Source organism: Coregonus lavaretus (assembly GCF_964263955.1).
Source record: "Coregonus lavaretus genome assembly, chromosome: 15".
Classification (NCBI taxonomy): domain Eukaryota; kingdom Metazoa; phylum Chordata; class Actinopteri; order Salmoniformes; family Salmonidae; genus Coregonus; species Coregonus lavaretus.
Window position 1 is genome coordinate 7,209,855 of NC_140002.1, and position 18,247 is coordinate 7,228,101.

At 46.2% G+C, this 18,247-nt stretch overlaps 1 protein-coding gene across 1 annotated transcript in view; it reads right to left on the reverse strand.

The window, feature by feature from the left end:
• Nucleotides 1–18,247, reverse strand: part of LOC311143186 (follistatin-related protein 4-like) — a 226,075-nt gene that overhangs the window by 67,552 nt on the left and 140,276 nt on the right. Inside the window, exons 5-6 of the mRNA XM_084178970.1 lie at nucleotides 10,077–10,267; nucleotides 6,927–7,047 (exon numbers count right to left, since the gene is read on the reverse strand). Coding sequence (XP_084035096.1) covers nucleotides 6,927–7,047; nucleotides 10,077–10,267 — 312 coding nt within the window. The remainder of the gene's footprint in view (nucleotides 1–6,926; nucleotides 7,048–10,076; nucleotides 10,268–18,247) is intronic.

The window sequence follows — 18,247 nt, forward strand, 5'->3', positions numbered from 1 at the left end:
GATAACGTTTACAGAGAACTTACTCAAGCAATACAATAACAATTAACACAAATATCTTTGTTGTATCACACTCTTTCAAAAGGCGTTTTTTCTAAGATGTTTTCTTATTTCTTTATCTCCTTTGTTCCAGGGAAACGTTGTCTAAGCTGATGGTGAGAGGAGGGTGTCCAGCTCTCCACAACAGATTTGGCTGATCAGAGGAACACTTTCTCTGGGTCTGACTCTCTTCTCTAGGGGAGGGGGGGATGTAGGGGGGGGGACACTCAACTCAACTCCCAGACACACTTGTTTGAAGTTGCAGGGGGAGCATTGAATATTGAATTATTTCCTCGCTGGAGCGAGAGTTGGAGGGAGATTTAAAAGAAGACAACATGCTGTGCAGCTAACAGCCGGGGGCCTCTGTGTGTGAATAATGGTGTGACGGTTCCCAAGGACTGCTGCCGCAATTTGATGGTGGAAAAACAACGAGATGGCGAGGAGGACGGAGCAGTAGAGGATTCTGGGTGTACAGGGGTTAGAGATTTGGCCCGAGCCATTCCACAGGACACGATGATACGCATCTCTCCGCTTAATTAGAGAATAACTATTGAAGGGGTGAAATTAAAAGAGTTGAAATGAAAGAGAACGAGAAATGGGAGGATTATCCTCCAGTAATTATCATAGATATTAGATGACTCGTAGCACAACGGCTCTCCAGTTAGAGTTCACCTTTTTAATGATCAAGTGACTCACTGATGATGTTGAAAATAGGACATATTATAATATACATTAACTTAACTAAGTGTTTTTCTGTCAGATCTTGTACTACATTTTCCCCAGCTGAGAGTCTTCTATTCAAACTCAAGGATTGGACTTCAGATTGGAGATTATCAGTGAAAAGTGAGTTGTCATGTAGAAGAAAAGAAAGCCAAAAATTATCTCTGTGAACTCTTCCGGAAGTCGTTTTATTAGACAATTATTTTGGCTGGCAAACATTAATGATCTTCCAACATTTCCCTGTAATTGTTTGATCTGACAGCCAACTGCTGAAACACTAATGCATAACTTTTTGATCTCATTTCTAGATTTATATTGCTGTCTGTGTAAACAAGTGGATAATAATTCTGCCAGCCTAACAAGGATATGGATCTTATTTGCATTATACTGCTCTGCAATATCATTTGACATATGTTTGGATGTTTCTATTGTAAAAAGAAAAAACCCTGTGGTATTTTACAGTGTTCAAGATGTTGGCTCATATTTTGTATTTGACATTTGATATTTATTGAAGCCCCTTCAAGTCTCCCTGTACGGACATCTTTAGCTTCTTCATCCAGACACCCATTGTACCTGTACAATGAAATGTGCAGTTTAGGCTCAGTGTAACAGACAACTTAATTAGCGTAAACACTTTCCTTCTGTACTGTCCTCCTCTTCTCCTCTCGTCTTCTCTATAGGGAGATGGCTGCATTGTTAAGTGCCTCACGAAAGAGATTATTCCAAGATTACAGAGGCACCTACAGTTGCCATGGAGACTCACTTCGCTTGTCTCAAGGTGGTATGCAGAACACTGGAATCCACTGGCTTTTTGTCGTTCGCCATCTGACCGTTGGCAGTATTTAAGGGGCTGTCCAGGGAAACTGTAAAACTGTGGACGTGTGGAGGAAGAGATGTGATGACAGGACATTCTCTGTTTCTGTCAAACTCAGGGTCAGAGACGGGTATTAAGGGCTAACACAGCAAACCAACAAAACATAATTACCCCAGGGCACAGCTGACACAATGAATATGCCGGAAACCATAAAAATACTGTATTGGCAATTAGCCGTGAAGAACATGGAGTCATCGTAATGAGCCTTCAAATAAAACACCAATGTGGAACAGAGAGGAGCTGGAGGAGAGGAGAGGAGCCAACCTGGGAGGTAGACAGGTGGAATAGACCTTTAGTATAGTTATCTAAAGTCACTCTCTCCTATGCTTAGCTAGCAATATTCCACCACTCACTGCATGCTACAACTTCCTGTGTGGGTTATTTCTTGGACAATGACATGAAGATAGGATCGAGGTTGTCTACAGTTGCCATTTATAATGTTAATGTAGGCTGTTTTTCACTAACTGGGAAAGTCAGAGAGAAAAAACTATAAAAGATGTGCTGCGGACGCTCTCCGGTGACGGACATGAGCTTTGTCTTTCTACGGGTGGGTTTAATTGACTGTGTCTTTGCTAATGTAGTAATTTGCATCCCTTGGAGATCTGCGATCTCCTTGTGATAAGCGTAACCTTCTTATTGCCTGTGTAATCTTCCCCTGTGGAGCATATACATCACACACAGACAGGGGACTGGCGCGCGTCGCTCTTCCTGACTTTCACACAGACAGGGGACTGGCGCGTGTCGCTCTTCCTGACTTCCACACAGACAGGGGACTGGCGCGCGTCGCTCTTCCTGACTTTCACACAGACAGGGGACTGGCGCGCGTCGCTCTTCCTGACTTCCACACAGACAGGGGACTGGCGCGCGTCGCTCTTCCTGACTTTCACACAGACAGGGGACTGGCGCGCGTCGCTCTTCCTGACTTTCACACAGACAGGGGACTGGTGCGTGTCGCTCTTCCAGACCTTCACACAGACACAGTCAGCCCCCCCCCCCCACCGCAAACCCTGCACCTCAGCACATTCCACCACACACACACACATACACACACTATTTCCAACCAATTACACTTGTCTCCCCTCATTTACCCTATTTTCCCCCTCTCTCCTCCTCCCCCTGACCCCTCTGTCCTCCTCCCCCTGACCCCTCTGTCCTCCTCCCCCTGACCCCTCTCTCCTCCTCCCCCTGACCCCTCTCTCCTCCTCCCCCTGACCCCTCTCTCCTCCTCCCCCTGACCCCTCTCTCCTCCTCCCCCTGACCCCTCTCTCCTCCTCCCCCTGACCCCTCTCTCCTCCTCCCCCTGACCCCTCTCTCCTCCTCCCCCTGACCCCTCTGTCCTCCTCCCCCTGACCCCTCTGTCCTCCTCCCCCTGACCCCTCTGTCCTCCTCCCCCTGACCCCTCTCTCCTCCTCCCCCTGACCCCTCTCTCCTCCTCCCCCTGACCCCTCTGTCCTCCTCCCCCTGACCCCTCTCTCCTCCTCCCCCTGACCCCTCTCTCCTCCTCCCCCTGACCCCTCTCTCCTCCTCCCCCTGACCCCTCTCTCCTCCTCCCCCTGACCCCTCTGTCCCCTCCCTGACCCCTCTCTCCTCCCCCTGACCCCTCTCTCCTCCTCCCCCTGACCCCTCTCTCCTCCTCCCCCTGACCCCTCTGTCCCCTCCCTGACCCCTCTCTCCTCCTTCCCTGCCTCCACCACATTCTGTTTCAGCCACTTGATTAATTAAGCAGATCTGCTGACGTGCCTGCCAGCGCAGCTCGGCATTTCTTTATAATTCCACTATTAACGGCAACCATAAAAATCAAATAGACTCCCAGCGAAGGGAGCTCTGGGCACAATGCCTCTAACTCTCCTCCCTCGTATTGCATCGTTTTTCCTCTCCTCTCTTTTCTTCTCTTCTCCTCTCTGGCCGTGACCACACTCTCCGAGGGAGTCTCAGGAGGAGTTGGGATATGCAAGAAATAATAATCTAATTAATACAAGTGTGAAATACAACTAATATAAGCACCACCCACAATAGAGAAATACTGCACGCACAGAGTCAGTATACTCTGTATACCTTTATCTCAGCTCCACCATAGGCACTGCGGCAGAGACGACAACTATTCGACGGCCATCATATTCTGATTTGTGAAGAACAAGAGGTATTTTCTTCCTTTGGCTGAGTCGAGCTTTCCAAACTTTCCATCATTTATCATGAATACTACTTTCCAACATTTCGTTAAGTACTCATTAGGCAAAAATTCAAGCAGATACTTTTCTGACTGAAAAATGGTCTGTGATTATAACTGTACAGTTATAGCATGAAGGGAACTGGGCATTTATTCAAAACCCTCCTGACAGACCAGGGCAAAGGCTAAAGCAACAAGATACTGGAGACAGAAGAAAATAAACAACAATGCTATGCTGAACTGTCAGATGCCTAAGTAGACAAAGTAGATAAATGCAAATGCCATCATTTCCTGAGGGGGGTTTCTAAAGCCCAATACCATCACTTCCTGAGGGGGGTTTCTAAAGCCCAATACCATCACTTCCTGAGGGGGGTTTCTAAAGCCAAATACCATCACTTCCTGAGGGGGTTTCTAAAGCCAAATACCATCACTTCCTGAGGGGGTTTCTAAAGCCCAATACCATCACTTCCTGAGGGGGTTTCTAAAGCCCAATACCATCACTTCCTGAGGGGGGTTTCTAAAGCCAAATACCATCACTTCCTGAGGGGGTTTCTAAAGCCAAATACCATCACTTCCTGAGGGGGTTTCTAAAGCCCAATACCATCACTTCCTGAGGGGGGTTTCTAAAGCCAAATACCATCACTTCCTGAGGGGGGTTTCTAAAGCCCAATACCATCACTTCCTGAGGGGGGTTTCTAAAGCCCAATACCATCATTTCCTGAGGGGGGTTTCTAAAGCCCAATACCATCACTTCCTGAGGGGGGTTTCTAAAGCCCAATACCATCACTTCCTGAGGGGGGTTTCTAAAGCCAAATACCATCACTTCCTGAGGGGGTTTCTAAAGCCAAATACCATCACTTCCTGAGGGGGTTTCTAAAGCCCAATACCATCACTTCCTGAGGGGGTTTCTAAAGCCCAATACCATCACTTCCTGAGGGGGGTTTCTAAAGCCAAATACCATCACTTCCTGAGGGGGTTTCTAAAGCCAAATACCATCACTTCCTGAGGGGGTTTCTAAAGCCCAATACCATCACTTCCTGAGGGGGGTTTCTAAAGCCAAATACCATCACTTCCTGAGGGGGGTTTCTAAAGCCAAATACCATCACTTCCTGAGGGGGTTTCTAAAGCCCAATACCATCACTTCCTGAGGGGGGTTTCTAAAGCCAAATACCATCACTTCCTGAGGGGGTTTCTAAAGCCAAATACCATCACTTCCTGAGGGGGTTTCTAAAGCCAAATACCATCACTTCCTGAGGGGGTTTCTAAAGCCAAATACCATCACTTCCTGAGGGGGTTTCTAAAGCCAAATACCATCACTTCCTGAGGAGGTTTCTAAAGCCAAATACCATCACTTCCTGAGGGGGGTTTCTAAAGCCAAATACCATCACTTCCTGAGGGGGTTTCTAAAGCCAAATACCATCACTTCCTGAGGGGGTTTCTAAAGCCAAATACCATCACTTCCTGAGGGGGTTTCTAAAGCCAAATACCATCACTTCCTGAGGGGGTTTCTAAAGCCAAATACCATCACTTCCTGAGGGGGTTTCTAAAGCCAAATACCATCACTTCCTGAGGAGGTTTCTAAAGCCAAATACCATCACTTCCTGAGGGGGGTTTCTAAAGCCAAATACCATCACTTCCTGAGGGGGTTTCTAAAGCCAAATACCATCACTTCCTGAGGGGGTTTCTAAAGCCAAACACCATCACTTCCTGTGGGTGGTTTCTAAAGCCAAACACCATCACTTCCTGAGGGGGTTTCTAAAGCCAATAACTATCACTTCCTGAGGGGGTTCTATAGCCAAATACCATCACTTCCTGAGGGGGTTTCTAGAGCCAAATACCATCACTTCCTGAGGGGGTTTCTAAAGCCAAATACCATCACTTCCTGAGGGGGTTTCTAAAGCCAAATACCATCACTTCCTGAGGGGGTTTCTAAAGCCAAACTGAACTCCATGAAGAAAAAAATATCCAAGCTTTGGAATGGAATTTGTCTGCCTGCTATGGAACAGAACCCTCTCCCTACACAACAGCATCTGCAGAACGGGGCTCTTACCGGTGAATGTCATTGCCCAGTGTATCTACCAAGCATGGCATCCGCAGGAAGAGCTTATGTGGAAACACCTGAGCTCCCTGGCATCTCGACTTCATTTTCCTCTCACAAGGGAGAACAACTCATCGCAGGAACATCCATCCATAGCATATAAGCCATAACACCAGATGAGCCTCCACTTAATAAAAAGTCCCACTCCTTGTTTTAGTCTTATGCAGCACATCAGCCTTGAACAATGTCTGATCAATTACATGTTTTATTAGTCCCAACCCTCTCCTTCACCTCCCTGTTAAACATCAGTTATACCCTCCTCAAAACAGACCCACCGCCAGCCATGCTCACAGCCCATCTGGAGGCTAAAAGCAAAGTAACTGTATAATGACAACAATGATTACACTAAAACCCAATTATTACTACTGTATGGTTAATGACTGTTGAGGCTTAATGGACCTGTGTTTTTGCCCCGATTGCGAAAGCCTTCAAAATTGTCCCACGCCATCTACTGCTAACAGCCTGATTATCGGCTTTGTCCAATTGGGTGGACCGTCCATTTCAGTCTGGCCTGTCCATTTTGGGGCTCGGATTGCATATTTTCTTTCTAATCACACTGGCTAAAATGTATGGGAGAGAGAGAAGGGGTTGGGGGTGTAGAGATGGCCTCTCAGAGGTAACGCAACCCCAGTCATAGGGTGGCTTTGCCATCGTCTGTTCCAGCCCAAATCCGAACTGCCATTATTGTCTGTGTGATTAGGCTTTATTAGGCCTGATGACCAGGTGCTCTCAGCCATGGCTCAGCACAGCTCAGAGGCCCATAATGAGGCCTGGCCTGGCGAACAGGGCAGAGGATTGCCGGATTGCTGCGTAGCCTGAGCCAGGTTTATCTGGACTGATCCGGTCTTATCCTGATGGGGTGGCCTGAGAGAGGGGGAGAGAGAAAGAGAGAGAAAGAGAGAGAGCGAGAGAGAGAGAGAGAGAGCGAGAGAGAGAGAGAGAGAGAGAGAGAGAGAGAGAGAGAGAGAGAGAGAGAGAGAGAGAGAGATTGAGAGGGAGGGAGGGAGAAGGGGATTTAAAGCTGGACTTACGAAAAGCAGTGTAGAACTCGTGCAGAGTGAGGTGTCCGTCGTTGTTGTAATCATCGTAGCGGAGCAGGTCCTGCATGGTGCACTCCAGCAGACTGTCCTCCAAGTGCTCCTTCATAGAGATCTGGACAGGAGGATGGACACCATAGCATTACAATTATTCTATTCTATTTTACATTTAAGTCATTTAGCAGATGCTCTTATCCAGAGCGACTTACAAATTGGTGCATTCAACTTAGGATAGCCAGTGGGACAACCACATCTTGATCACAGTAAGTACACTTCTTCAAACAAGCAGCTGTGAGCAAAGTCAGTGCAATCAGGGACAACTACATCTCGATCACAATAAGTACATTCTATGATTCACATTCTAGTTCTGGATATAAACCATGTGACCAAATCAGATATAACAACTGTCTTCCTTCATTCACTTAACGGTCTTCCTTCTTCTCTTAACCTTTATTTTAGTCTTGTTCTACCCTCCATGTTTAATTCCCTTTGGGAAAAGAACAGGTACAAACTATGCACTTGGTGAGTCTTAAATCTGGCCCCATTCTGTACCCTCTATAGACGGAAGAAGAACCAGTGCGTAGAGGAAGTGGAATACTGCTTTACACACAGAGAGAACTGATGATGACATTTAGTGACATTTCTTTCTGTTTCTTTCATGTCTCTGATCTTGGATGGATATCTGCCTAAAACAGAATTTATAAATGTTAAAAATTGAAATGTCTCTTTAAAGATATCCTGGCTATGTGTCAAGATGAATAACTGCCAACCATGATTTGATCAGATCTTCAATCAGATCTTTAAAAATGCTGAGATGCGAGAAATAGTTGTTAATGTATTCCACGTCGAGCCTGTCTCCTCAAAGTATAAAAGTGCAAAGGCTGTGTACCAAACGGCACTCTGTTCCCTACATAGATACAAAAGTACTATTAAATAGGGAATAAGGTGCTAATTATTTAATGGGACAAAGAGTGATTTTTTTTTTTTAAGATCACAAACCTACACACTGCTTTAATATAGAAAGTCACACATACCATCCTAATTTGCAGAGGCTCACCCAAATGTTAAAGCAAAGTTGTTATTCTAACTGAAAATAAATAAGCTTTTCCGTTTTGTTCAATATAGTATATATAGTGTTTTCGGAAAGTATTCAGACCCCTTGACTTTTTTCACATTTTCTTACGTTACGGCCTTATTCTAAAATTGATTAAGAAAACAAAATTCTCATCAATCTACACACAATACCCCATAATGACAAAGTGAAAACAGGTTTGTAGAAATGTATGCAATTTTATTAAATATAAAAAACAGAAATACCTTATTTACATAAGTATTCAGACCCTTTGTTATGAGACTCAAAATTGAGCTCAGGTGCATCCTGTTTCCATTGATCATCCTTGAGATGTTTCTACAACTTGATTGGAGTCCACCTGTGGCGTGTAGCTCAGTTGGTAGAGCATGGCGCGTGCAATGCCAGGGTTGTGGGTCCGATTCCCACGGGGGGCCAGTATGAAAAAATGTATGCACTCACTAACTGTAAGTCGCTCTGGATAAGAGCGTCTGCTAAATGACTAAAATGTAAAAAATTTAAATTCCATTGATCGGACATGATTTGGAAAGGCACACACCTGTATATATAAGGTCCCACAGTTGACAGTGCATGTCAGAGCAAAAACCAAGCCATGAGGTTGAAGGAATTGTCTGTAGAGCTCCGAGACAGGATTGTGTCGAGGCACAGATATGGGGAAGGGTACTGCATTGAAGGTCCCCAAGAACACAGTGGCCTCCATCATTCTTAAATGGAAGAAGTTTGGAACCACCAAGACTCTTCCTAGAGCTGGCCGCCTGGCCAAACTGAGCAATCGGGGGAGAAGGGCCTTGGTCAGGGAGGTGACCAAGGACCCGATGGTCTCTCTGACAGAGCTCCAGAGTTCCTCTGTGGAGATGGGTGAACCTTCCAGAAGGACAACCATCTCTGCAGCACTCCACCAATCAGGCCTTTATGGTAGAGTGGCCAGACGGAAGCCACTCCTCAGGAAAAGGCACATGACAGCCCGCTTGGAGTTTGCTAAAAGGCACCTAAAGGACTCTCAGACCATGAGAAACAAGATTGTCTGGTCTGATGAAACCAAGATTGAACTCTTTGGCCTGAATGCCAAGCATCACATCTGGAGGAAACCTGGCACCATCCCTACGGTGAACTATGGTGGTGGCAGCATCATGCTGTGGGGATGTTTTTCAGCGACAGGGAAGGGGAGACTAGTCAGGATCGAGGGAAAGATGAATGGAAAGTACAAAGTACAGAGAGATCCTTGATGAAAACTTGCTCCAGAGTGCTCAGGACCTCAGACTGGGGCGAAGGTTCACCTTCCAACAGGAAAACGACCCTAATCCCACAGTCAAGACAACGCAGGAGTGGCTTCGGACTTGAACCCGATAAAACATCTCTGGAGAGACCTGAATATAGCTGTGCAGCGACGCTCCACATCCAACCTGACAGAGCTTGAGAGGATCTGCAGAGAAGAATGGGAGAAACTCCCCAAATACAGGTGTGCCAAGCTTGTAGCGTCATACCCAAGAAAACTCGAGGCTGTAATCGCTGCCAAAGGTGGTTCAATAAAGTACTCAGTAAACGGTCTGAATACTTATGTATTTTTTATATATTAGCAAAAATGTCTAAACATGTTTTCGCTTTGTCATTGTGGGGTATTGTGTGTAGATTGATGAATAAAGCTGTAACGTAACAAAATGTGGAAAAAGTGAAGGGGTCTGAATACTTTCCGAATGCACTGTAGGCTATGATCACCTACAGATCACCTACTCATTGGTCTAAAACATTTCCACAGGTCTCAATTTGAATTATGCCATTATCATTTTGCAATTAATTTTGAACGATAGCATTGCGTTGAGCGAGAACAAGAGGTTCACCCTAAACTTTCTCAAAGAAAGGTAATTAACTCTAACTAAGGTTTGTTTCATTAAGTAGGCTGAACTGGTCCCATTGGGCCCTGGTCAAAAGTGGTGCACTATATAGAGAATAGTAGAAGTACTATCACCCATGGGTGGAGATTCATCCAAAAACACCAGTCAGTGTGGCTCTGATGATGATGCCCACCGTTATCCAACTCTCAGAGAAGTACCCACCTGTGCCAGTTCGTCACTGCCCAGACGGCCATCCCGGTCCACGTCCAGGTACTTAAACATGGTGTCCACCAGGGCTCTCTTCTGGTCCATGTCTCTCAACATGTTCTTGTCCCCTCCGTTCAGGCCTTTAGGCTGCATATCCAGCAGCATACTCTTCAGCTTGTTGTACTCTGCCATGGTGCACGTGTCCCCTATAAAAACACAACACAGACTTTCAATTAACCTCATTACGTTTTAATGACCTTACTGCTGCAGGACTAATTGACTTTGGAGGATGGTTAAGTGTGTAAGAGTGAGTGTATTAAATGTGTGTGTGTGTGTGTGTGCGCGTGTGTGTGCGCAAGCTTGCTTTTGTACGAGTTGCAGTGTGCCTATGTATCTGCTTGCATAATATGTTTGACAGTGTTTCCGCGCAGGGGGTCCAATTCATTACATTTCATCCTCCAATCCACATGAAAACAAAAGGTAAACATCCTCATTGAGATACTTTAGATGGTTTTGTCCTCTTTCACTTGCTGAGGGATTAACATGTTTCAGCATCAAATCCTGCCTGGTTTGTCTCCTAGCCCCCTGATGAATATGTACAGAAGAATGGAGGAGCCTAGATTAACCAAGTGAAGCTGAGAATGTGTTTATTCCTTACTTAAAGTTATGCAAACACAGGCCACCCGCTGCGTGCCTCTTTAGGACTTGATATGAATGGAGAGCATCACTCCGCTCCCCCTTCCCTCCTCAGCCCTCCACCAACTCAACTGCCTGTGATAGTTGACAGGAGGTTGGAGGGGTGCCTGTGTATCTCTGCCAAGTGATGAGCGCACAAAATATTAAAAGCTCATTGATATGGTCATTAGAAAATGTCCCCTGATCGCTGCAAAGAGCCATACCCCCTCCGGCGAGGAACAGAGATGGATTGTAATGCCTAATTCAGATTACAAACTGGGTGGTTCGAGCCCTGAATGCTGATTGGCTGACAAAACATTTATTTTTACTGCTCTACTTCCATTGGTAATCAGTTTATAATAGCAACCCTCAGGGGTTGTGGTACATGGCCAATATACCACGGCTAAGGGCTGTGTCCAGGCACTCCGCCTTGCCTAAGATCCACCCTTAGCCGTGGTATATTACCATATACCACACCCCCTCGGGCCTAATTGCTTAAATAGACTTCAACATTAGTAAAGGACAGCTAATACATTCTAAATAGAATGGTGTACAAGACACAGACGTCCAGACCGACCAGCCTGCAGCCCCCCTGGTTCCCCCACCGCAGTACTGACTCCCTAACATCATATCCGTTAACCATCCTGTCACTCCTACAAGCTCATCAAGAGTTCTGTTAACGGGATAATCTGCAGTTGCTACATCCATTTTTTGACTTATAAATTAATGATATGTACCCATTGATTCTTGAATAATCTAACTTAGAAATGCCTCATTAGCTTAGTTCAGCTGTCGTACCCCATCAGAACCCAAAATATAACCGTGTTTTACTTCAATGTTTGTAAACAAAGTAAATATAAACAAACACTATATATCCTCAAAACATGGTTAAAACTATACTTTTTATATAATTGATGGTCAGTCCTTACATCCATAGCTCTGTCTATGAATTTGAGAGTGATTACATTTCTCCAGCCCCATCCCTCAGCTTTTTACCGGCAACTGCTAATTACCGCTTAAGGCTCTAGAAGGGGGAAATGTCTCCTACATTGCTTTTTGGTGACTCACGGAGGCCTGATGACTAAATTATGTTCCTTTCTCTTCAGCAACATCACACTTACATGCTTCATGAGTTTTTAGCACATTTCTTCAGGACTTGACCGACCCAAACAAGCCAGACTTTTCGGGCCCTATTTTGCCTACCCTGTATTGTCTGTTTGAGCGAAACTTGTGCCGTTGAAAAGACCCGCCACTGGCTCTGCTCTGGTGCTATCCATTAGCATGACATGGGGTCCTTTCTCCTCTCCTGCATTCAGTGGCTGATCAATCATTGATGAACCTGCCATGAAGATGGGGAGGGATTCCATTTTCAAGTTTTCAAATCTGGTAATGAAGTACATCTATCAAGGTGGCGGTGTGAGGAGAAAGGTCAATGGTGATACGGGATAAATTGTTATGACACGCCATTAATCCAGGATCCTCAATTATCTCCTCGCTTTTTTCGGGGAATAGATCTCATGACCTTTCACAGACAACCGGCCATCCGCAGTAGCAACATGCAAGCGGCAATCACGTCAAGGTCTCGGCTAAATCCCTGTTCAATGTTATTCCTTCTGGGGGGGATGGAGCGTGCCACGGATCAGACACCAGGGATCATCACATAGTCAGTCATTATCGCTGCTTTCAAAGGACATGAAAATGAAGGACTGCAAACCAGAGATTTACATTTTTTTCTTCATCCACTTGTTGAGATGAATGTCCTTATTTTCCCCAGTGATACTCAGTGATGTCCCCTGGATGTCCTAGCAATAAGTCTTTCTCATTCTGCTGAACCCAGCAGCTGAGAAATCCGACGATCTTACAGTATATCCTCCTGTCGCTGAAGTTGTACTGTACTTGGGGCTGAAATTCACTTTACTGCCTGTTTGAAATGTTAGCTGCCTAAGTGAGCGATCCGAACCTGATGTCCATGTCCGGGAGACAACACCCAGTGCAATTCTGCTGTTCAACCGACAACAACCTCAAAGTTCCCTTTTTCTAAATGTCAGGAAGAAAAAGAAAAAAGGAGCCACCATGTTGCTATAGGAACAATGTGTGAACTGATAAACATACAGGATAAATTAGGATACATAAACTGGGTGGTTCAAGCCCCGAATGCTGATTGCCATTCAGGGCTCGTATCCAGGCGCTCCGCGTTGCGTCGTGCTTAAGGACAGCCCTTAGCCGTGGTATATTGGTCATATACCACACCCCCTCTGGCCTTATTGCTTAAATATATAGCGCAGATACACTGAACAAAAGAAGAGAGTATCTGATCTAACTATTAAAAATGACAAAAAATAATCTAATTCAATTGAAAGAGTAGGTGTCTGAAGGCCACCATATATCTGTTCCGATTCTGAAGTATCAGATACAAGCGAGTAAAAGCATGTTCTAATACATCAGCTGATGGAACCTTACTACAATGCCTCAAGGGCGTGGGCAATGCTCCTGTTTGATTTATGATGGCTTGACCTCCATGGGCTGAGATGATTGGCTTATTTATCGCCATGCCGTCTGTGTCCTGCTAATGCAGAAAGATTGACTTCCCTCTTGGGTAATTATGGACATGATAGATACTTTCCCCACTCCACTTGAGCGACATCAGGTCGGAAGTCATCGTCTTCGTCCTATATGGCACCCTTTTCCCTATGTGGTGCGCTACTTTTGACCAGAGCTCTATGGATAGGGAATAGGGTGCCATTTGGGATGCAGACAGTGAATCAAAGCCTGGCCAGGGGTCCTTTGAAGGTTATATGTTGCATGGACATTGCCCTCATTGAGACATGAGCCAATGCAATACTTGCCCGCTTAATTTAGACATACGTCCTCACAGTGATAGCCTATAACTATCGCCTAAAGCCAACTAAAGTAGCCTGCGATGCAGCATCTAACGGCAGCCACATACTGTACTGTAAGACAAAAAACTCTACTTCTGTTCTCAATCTGCCAGGGTAAATAAAGTACAAGTAGTCAAAAGACAAATCAACAACACAGAGACCATTCCAAAACCCCATCTCTCTTTTCAGCCAAACTCAACAAATACAACATCTATGCTGTCACAAATCTGGAAGAATGTGACTAGTGAAATGGGAATGTTTGCCATTAGAGCTCTGCCAAGGGGAAACTATAGCTTTTGTTTTGTGGAATCAGTGTTTATTACAAGAGCAAGCCGGAAGGAATGGCAAGCTACATAAGAGAAACAATCAATGTTCCAAAGCACGTCTTGAGATCCCAGTCTTCATATTGTTTAAGTGGTGGATGTGGCATGGTGTCATGCATTATCTATTGCTATTGACAGAATGCCTCAGAATTCACCTAGCTCAATACCTCAACCACATAAAGCCTATTTTCTCAAATTTTCACCAGCTGATAGATGTTTACTTCTATTGGCGTTTGTTGAATTAATCCATGCTCTGAAAAATGAATAATCTCCCAATAGCAATGCCATGTTGGATAGCAAGATGCCCAGCAACTCTCAACTTGGACAGTTTAATCTCTAGTGATAGCTCAGGGATAGTATATCATAGTAGACTGTTTTTAGATCAGTGCCATTGATTCTGATGACAGTAGTTTAACAGCCATTGAGAAGTAATCTCAATCGTTCTCCCAACATTTTTGTCATGTCTCACATTTTCAAATGATGCCATTAGATTAGCTGAGTAAAGACATCCAGTCTCCCCCCATACGTACTGCAGTCAGGATGTGTGTGTGCTTGGCAAACATGATCTGACTCACTGCACCTTGGGACAGGCTAAATGAGAACTTATTGCAACATGAGAGGTATTGGCAGAGCAGTGAAGGAGAAATACTGTAGGAGGACTGATATGGAAACCTTCAGTGCTCAAACCGCACATCGGTACTATGTATGGTAGCTGCACCTCCCTCTCTGTCTCTGCATTCTCCCAGTTTTAAATTACATGGGTATATCATATTTTGTAGAGTCCGGATCAATAGTTATCCAGATTTAAGGCCAAGTAACACCCCTGTCCAACTTCAAAGATCAAAATGAAGCTTAGGAGATATAAGACAGGAATATGTCTCAATCTTCACATGGCTGAACACCAGTACTTGGTAATCCTGAATTGGGATAATCTAATATGTGTGGACAAACCATCACTTCCCACTGGGCACACCATGTCATTTCAATATAGATAATTGTATAATATTTGGTTGAGACGTTGATCAATGAGATTACAACCTACAGTTGAAGTTGGAAGTTTACATACACCTTAGCCAAATACATTTAAACTCTGTTTTTCCAAATTCCTGACATTTAATCCTAGTAAAAATTCCCGGTCTTAGGTCAGTTAGGATCACCACTTTATTTTAAGAATGTGAAATGTCATAATAATAGTAGAGAGAATTATTTATTTCAGCTTTTATTTATTTCATCACATTCCCAGTGGGTCAGAAGTTTACATACGCTCAATTAGTATTTGGTAGCATTGTCTTTAAATTGTTTAACTTGGGTCAAACGTTTCGGGTAATCTTCCACAAGCTTCCCACAATAAGTTGGGTGAATTTTGGACCATTCCTCCTGACAGAGCTGGTGCAACTGAGTCAGGTTTGTAGGCCTCCTTGCTCGCACACGCTTTTTCAGTTCTGCACACACATTTTCTATAGGATTGAGGTCAGGGCTTTGTGATGGCCACTCCAATACCTTGACTTTGTTGTCCTTAAGCCATTTTGCCACAACTTTGGAAGTATGCTTGGGGTCATTGTCCATTTGGAAGACCCATTTGCGACCAAAATGTAACTTCCTGACTGATGTCTTGAGATGTTGCTTCAATATATTCCTTCCTCATGATGCCATCTATTTTGTGAAATGCACCAGTCCCTCCTACAGCAAAGCACCCCCACAGCATGATGCTGCCACCGCTGTGCTTCTTCGGCTTGTAAGCCTTCCCCTTTTTCCTCCAAACATAACGATGGTCATTATGGCCAAACAGTTCTATTTTTGTTTCATCAGACCAGAGGACAGTTCTCCAAAAAGTACGATCTTTGTCCCCATGTGCAGTTGCAAACCGTAGTCTAGCTTTTTTATGGCGGTTTTGGCGCAGTGGCTTCTTCCTATCTGACCTATGTCGATATAGGACTTGTTTTACTGTGGATCTAGATACTTTTGTACCTGTTTCCTCCAGCATCTTCACAAGGTCCTTTGCTGTTGTTCTGGGATTGATTTGCACTTTTCGCAACAAAGTACATTTATCTCTAGGAGACAGAACGCGTCTCCTTCCTGAGCGGTATGATGGCTGCGTGGTCCCATGGTGTTTATACTTGCATACTATTGTTTGTACAGATGAACGTGGTACCTTCAGGCGTTTGGAAATTGCTCCCAAGGATGAATCAGACTTGTGGAGATCTACAATTCTTTTTCTGAGGTCTTGGCTGATTTCTTTTCATTTTCCCATGATGTCAAGCAAAGAGGCACTGAGTTTGATGGTAGGCCTTGAAATATATCCACAGGTACACCTCCAATTGACTCAAATGATGTCAATTAGCCTATCAGAAGCTTCTAAAGCTTTTCCAAGCTGTTTAAAGGCACAGTCAACTTAGTGTATGTAAACTTCTGACCCACTGGAATTGTGATACAGTGAATTATGAGTGAAATAATCTGTCTGTAAACAATTGTTGGAAAAATTACTTGTGTCATTGTCACGTTCGTTTATAGACGAGACGGACCAAGGCGCAGCGTGATACGCATTCATGTTTATTGACGACTAAACACACGACAAAACAACAAACGAAACGTGAAGTCCAAGGTAGCATACACACAACAATACCTTACACGGAACAAGATCCCACACCCCACTAGTGCCAACAGGCTACCTAAGTATGGTCCCCAATCAGAGACAACGAGCTACAGCTGCCTCTGATTGGGAACCACCCTGGCCAACATAGATCTAAACGATCTAGAAACTAACACAGACAAACCCAACACAGAAAATACACACCCTGACTCAACCAATACAAGTCCCTAGAGTCAGGGCGTGACAGTACCCCCCCCCCAAAGGTGCGGACTCCGACCGCGCCACATAAACCTAACAGGGTAGGGGCCGGGCGGATCCGGCTCCGGAGTGGAGCCACTGGCCGGAGCTGGACTGGACCCCGGTGGAGCGGATTGCTCTGGCTCCGGAGTGGAGCCGCTGACCGGAGCTGGACCAGGCACCGGTGGAACAGGCACAGGCCGTGCCGGACTGGACACACGCACCACTGTCTTGGTGCGGGGAGCAGGAACGGGCCGGACTGGGCTGACGACGCGCACCCCTGGCTTGGTGCGGGGAGCAGGAACGGGCCGGACTGGGCTGACGACGCGCACCACTGGGTTGGTGCGGGGAGCAGGAAACGGGCCGGACTGGGCTGACGACGCGCACCACTGGCTTGGTGCGGGGAGCAGGAACGGGCCGTACCGGACTGGCGACGCGCACCACTGGCCTGGTGCGGGGAGCAGGAACAGGCCAGGCCGGGCTGGCGACGCGCACCACTGGCTTGGTGCGAGGGACAGGAACAGGTCGGACCGGGCTGGCGACGCGCACCACTGGCTTGGTGCACGGGGAAGGAACAGGCCGGGCCGGGCTGACGACGTGCACCACTGACTTGGTGCGAGGGACAGGAACAGGTCGGACCGGGCTGGCGACGCGCACCACTGGCTTGGTGCACGGGGCAGGAACAGGCCGGGCCGGGCTGGCGACGCGCACCACTGACTTGGTGCGAGGGACAGGAACAGGCCGGACCAGGCTGGCGATGCGCACCACTGGCTTGATGCGAGGAGCAGGAACGGGCCGAACTATACTGGGAACACCCACCACTGGCTTAGTGCGGGAATCAGGAACGAGCCGGACCGGACTGGCGACACGCACCACTTGATTGGTGCGAGGAGCGGGACTGGGTTCCTTCATTAACCCCCGCTCCTTCTGCTTCCTAACCAGCTCCTCTCGCCGTGCCTCTACACTTTCCTTCTGTTCCCTCTGAACCAATGACCCCCTTAATCTGGCGGCCTCCTCTGCTAAACGGCTGAACCGCTCTATCGCGGCCTCCTGCTGCCTCGTCGTCCACGGCGTGAGCCCCCCCCTAAAAAATGTTGGGGCTTGTCTCTCCCCCGTGATCATGGCCTCCATCCCTCTTGCCAGACTCTCGCTCATCTCCTCCCAAGTCCATCCTCTCTCCTCGTCACGCTGCTTGACCAGGATTGGTGGGATCTTCTGTCACGTTCGTTTATAGACGAGACGGACCAAGGCGCAGCGTGATATGCATGTTTATTGATGACTAAACACACGACAAAACAACAAACGAAACGTGAAGTCCAAGGTAGCATACACACAACAATACCTTACACGGAACAAGATCCCACACCCCACTAGTGCCAACAGGCTACCTAAGTATGGTCCCCAATCAGAGACAACGAGCTACAGCTGCCTCTGATTGGGAACCACCCTGGCCAACATAGATCTAAACGATCTAGAAACTAA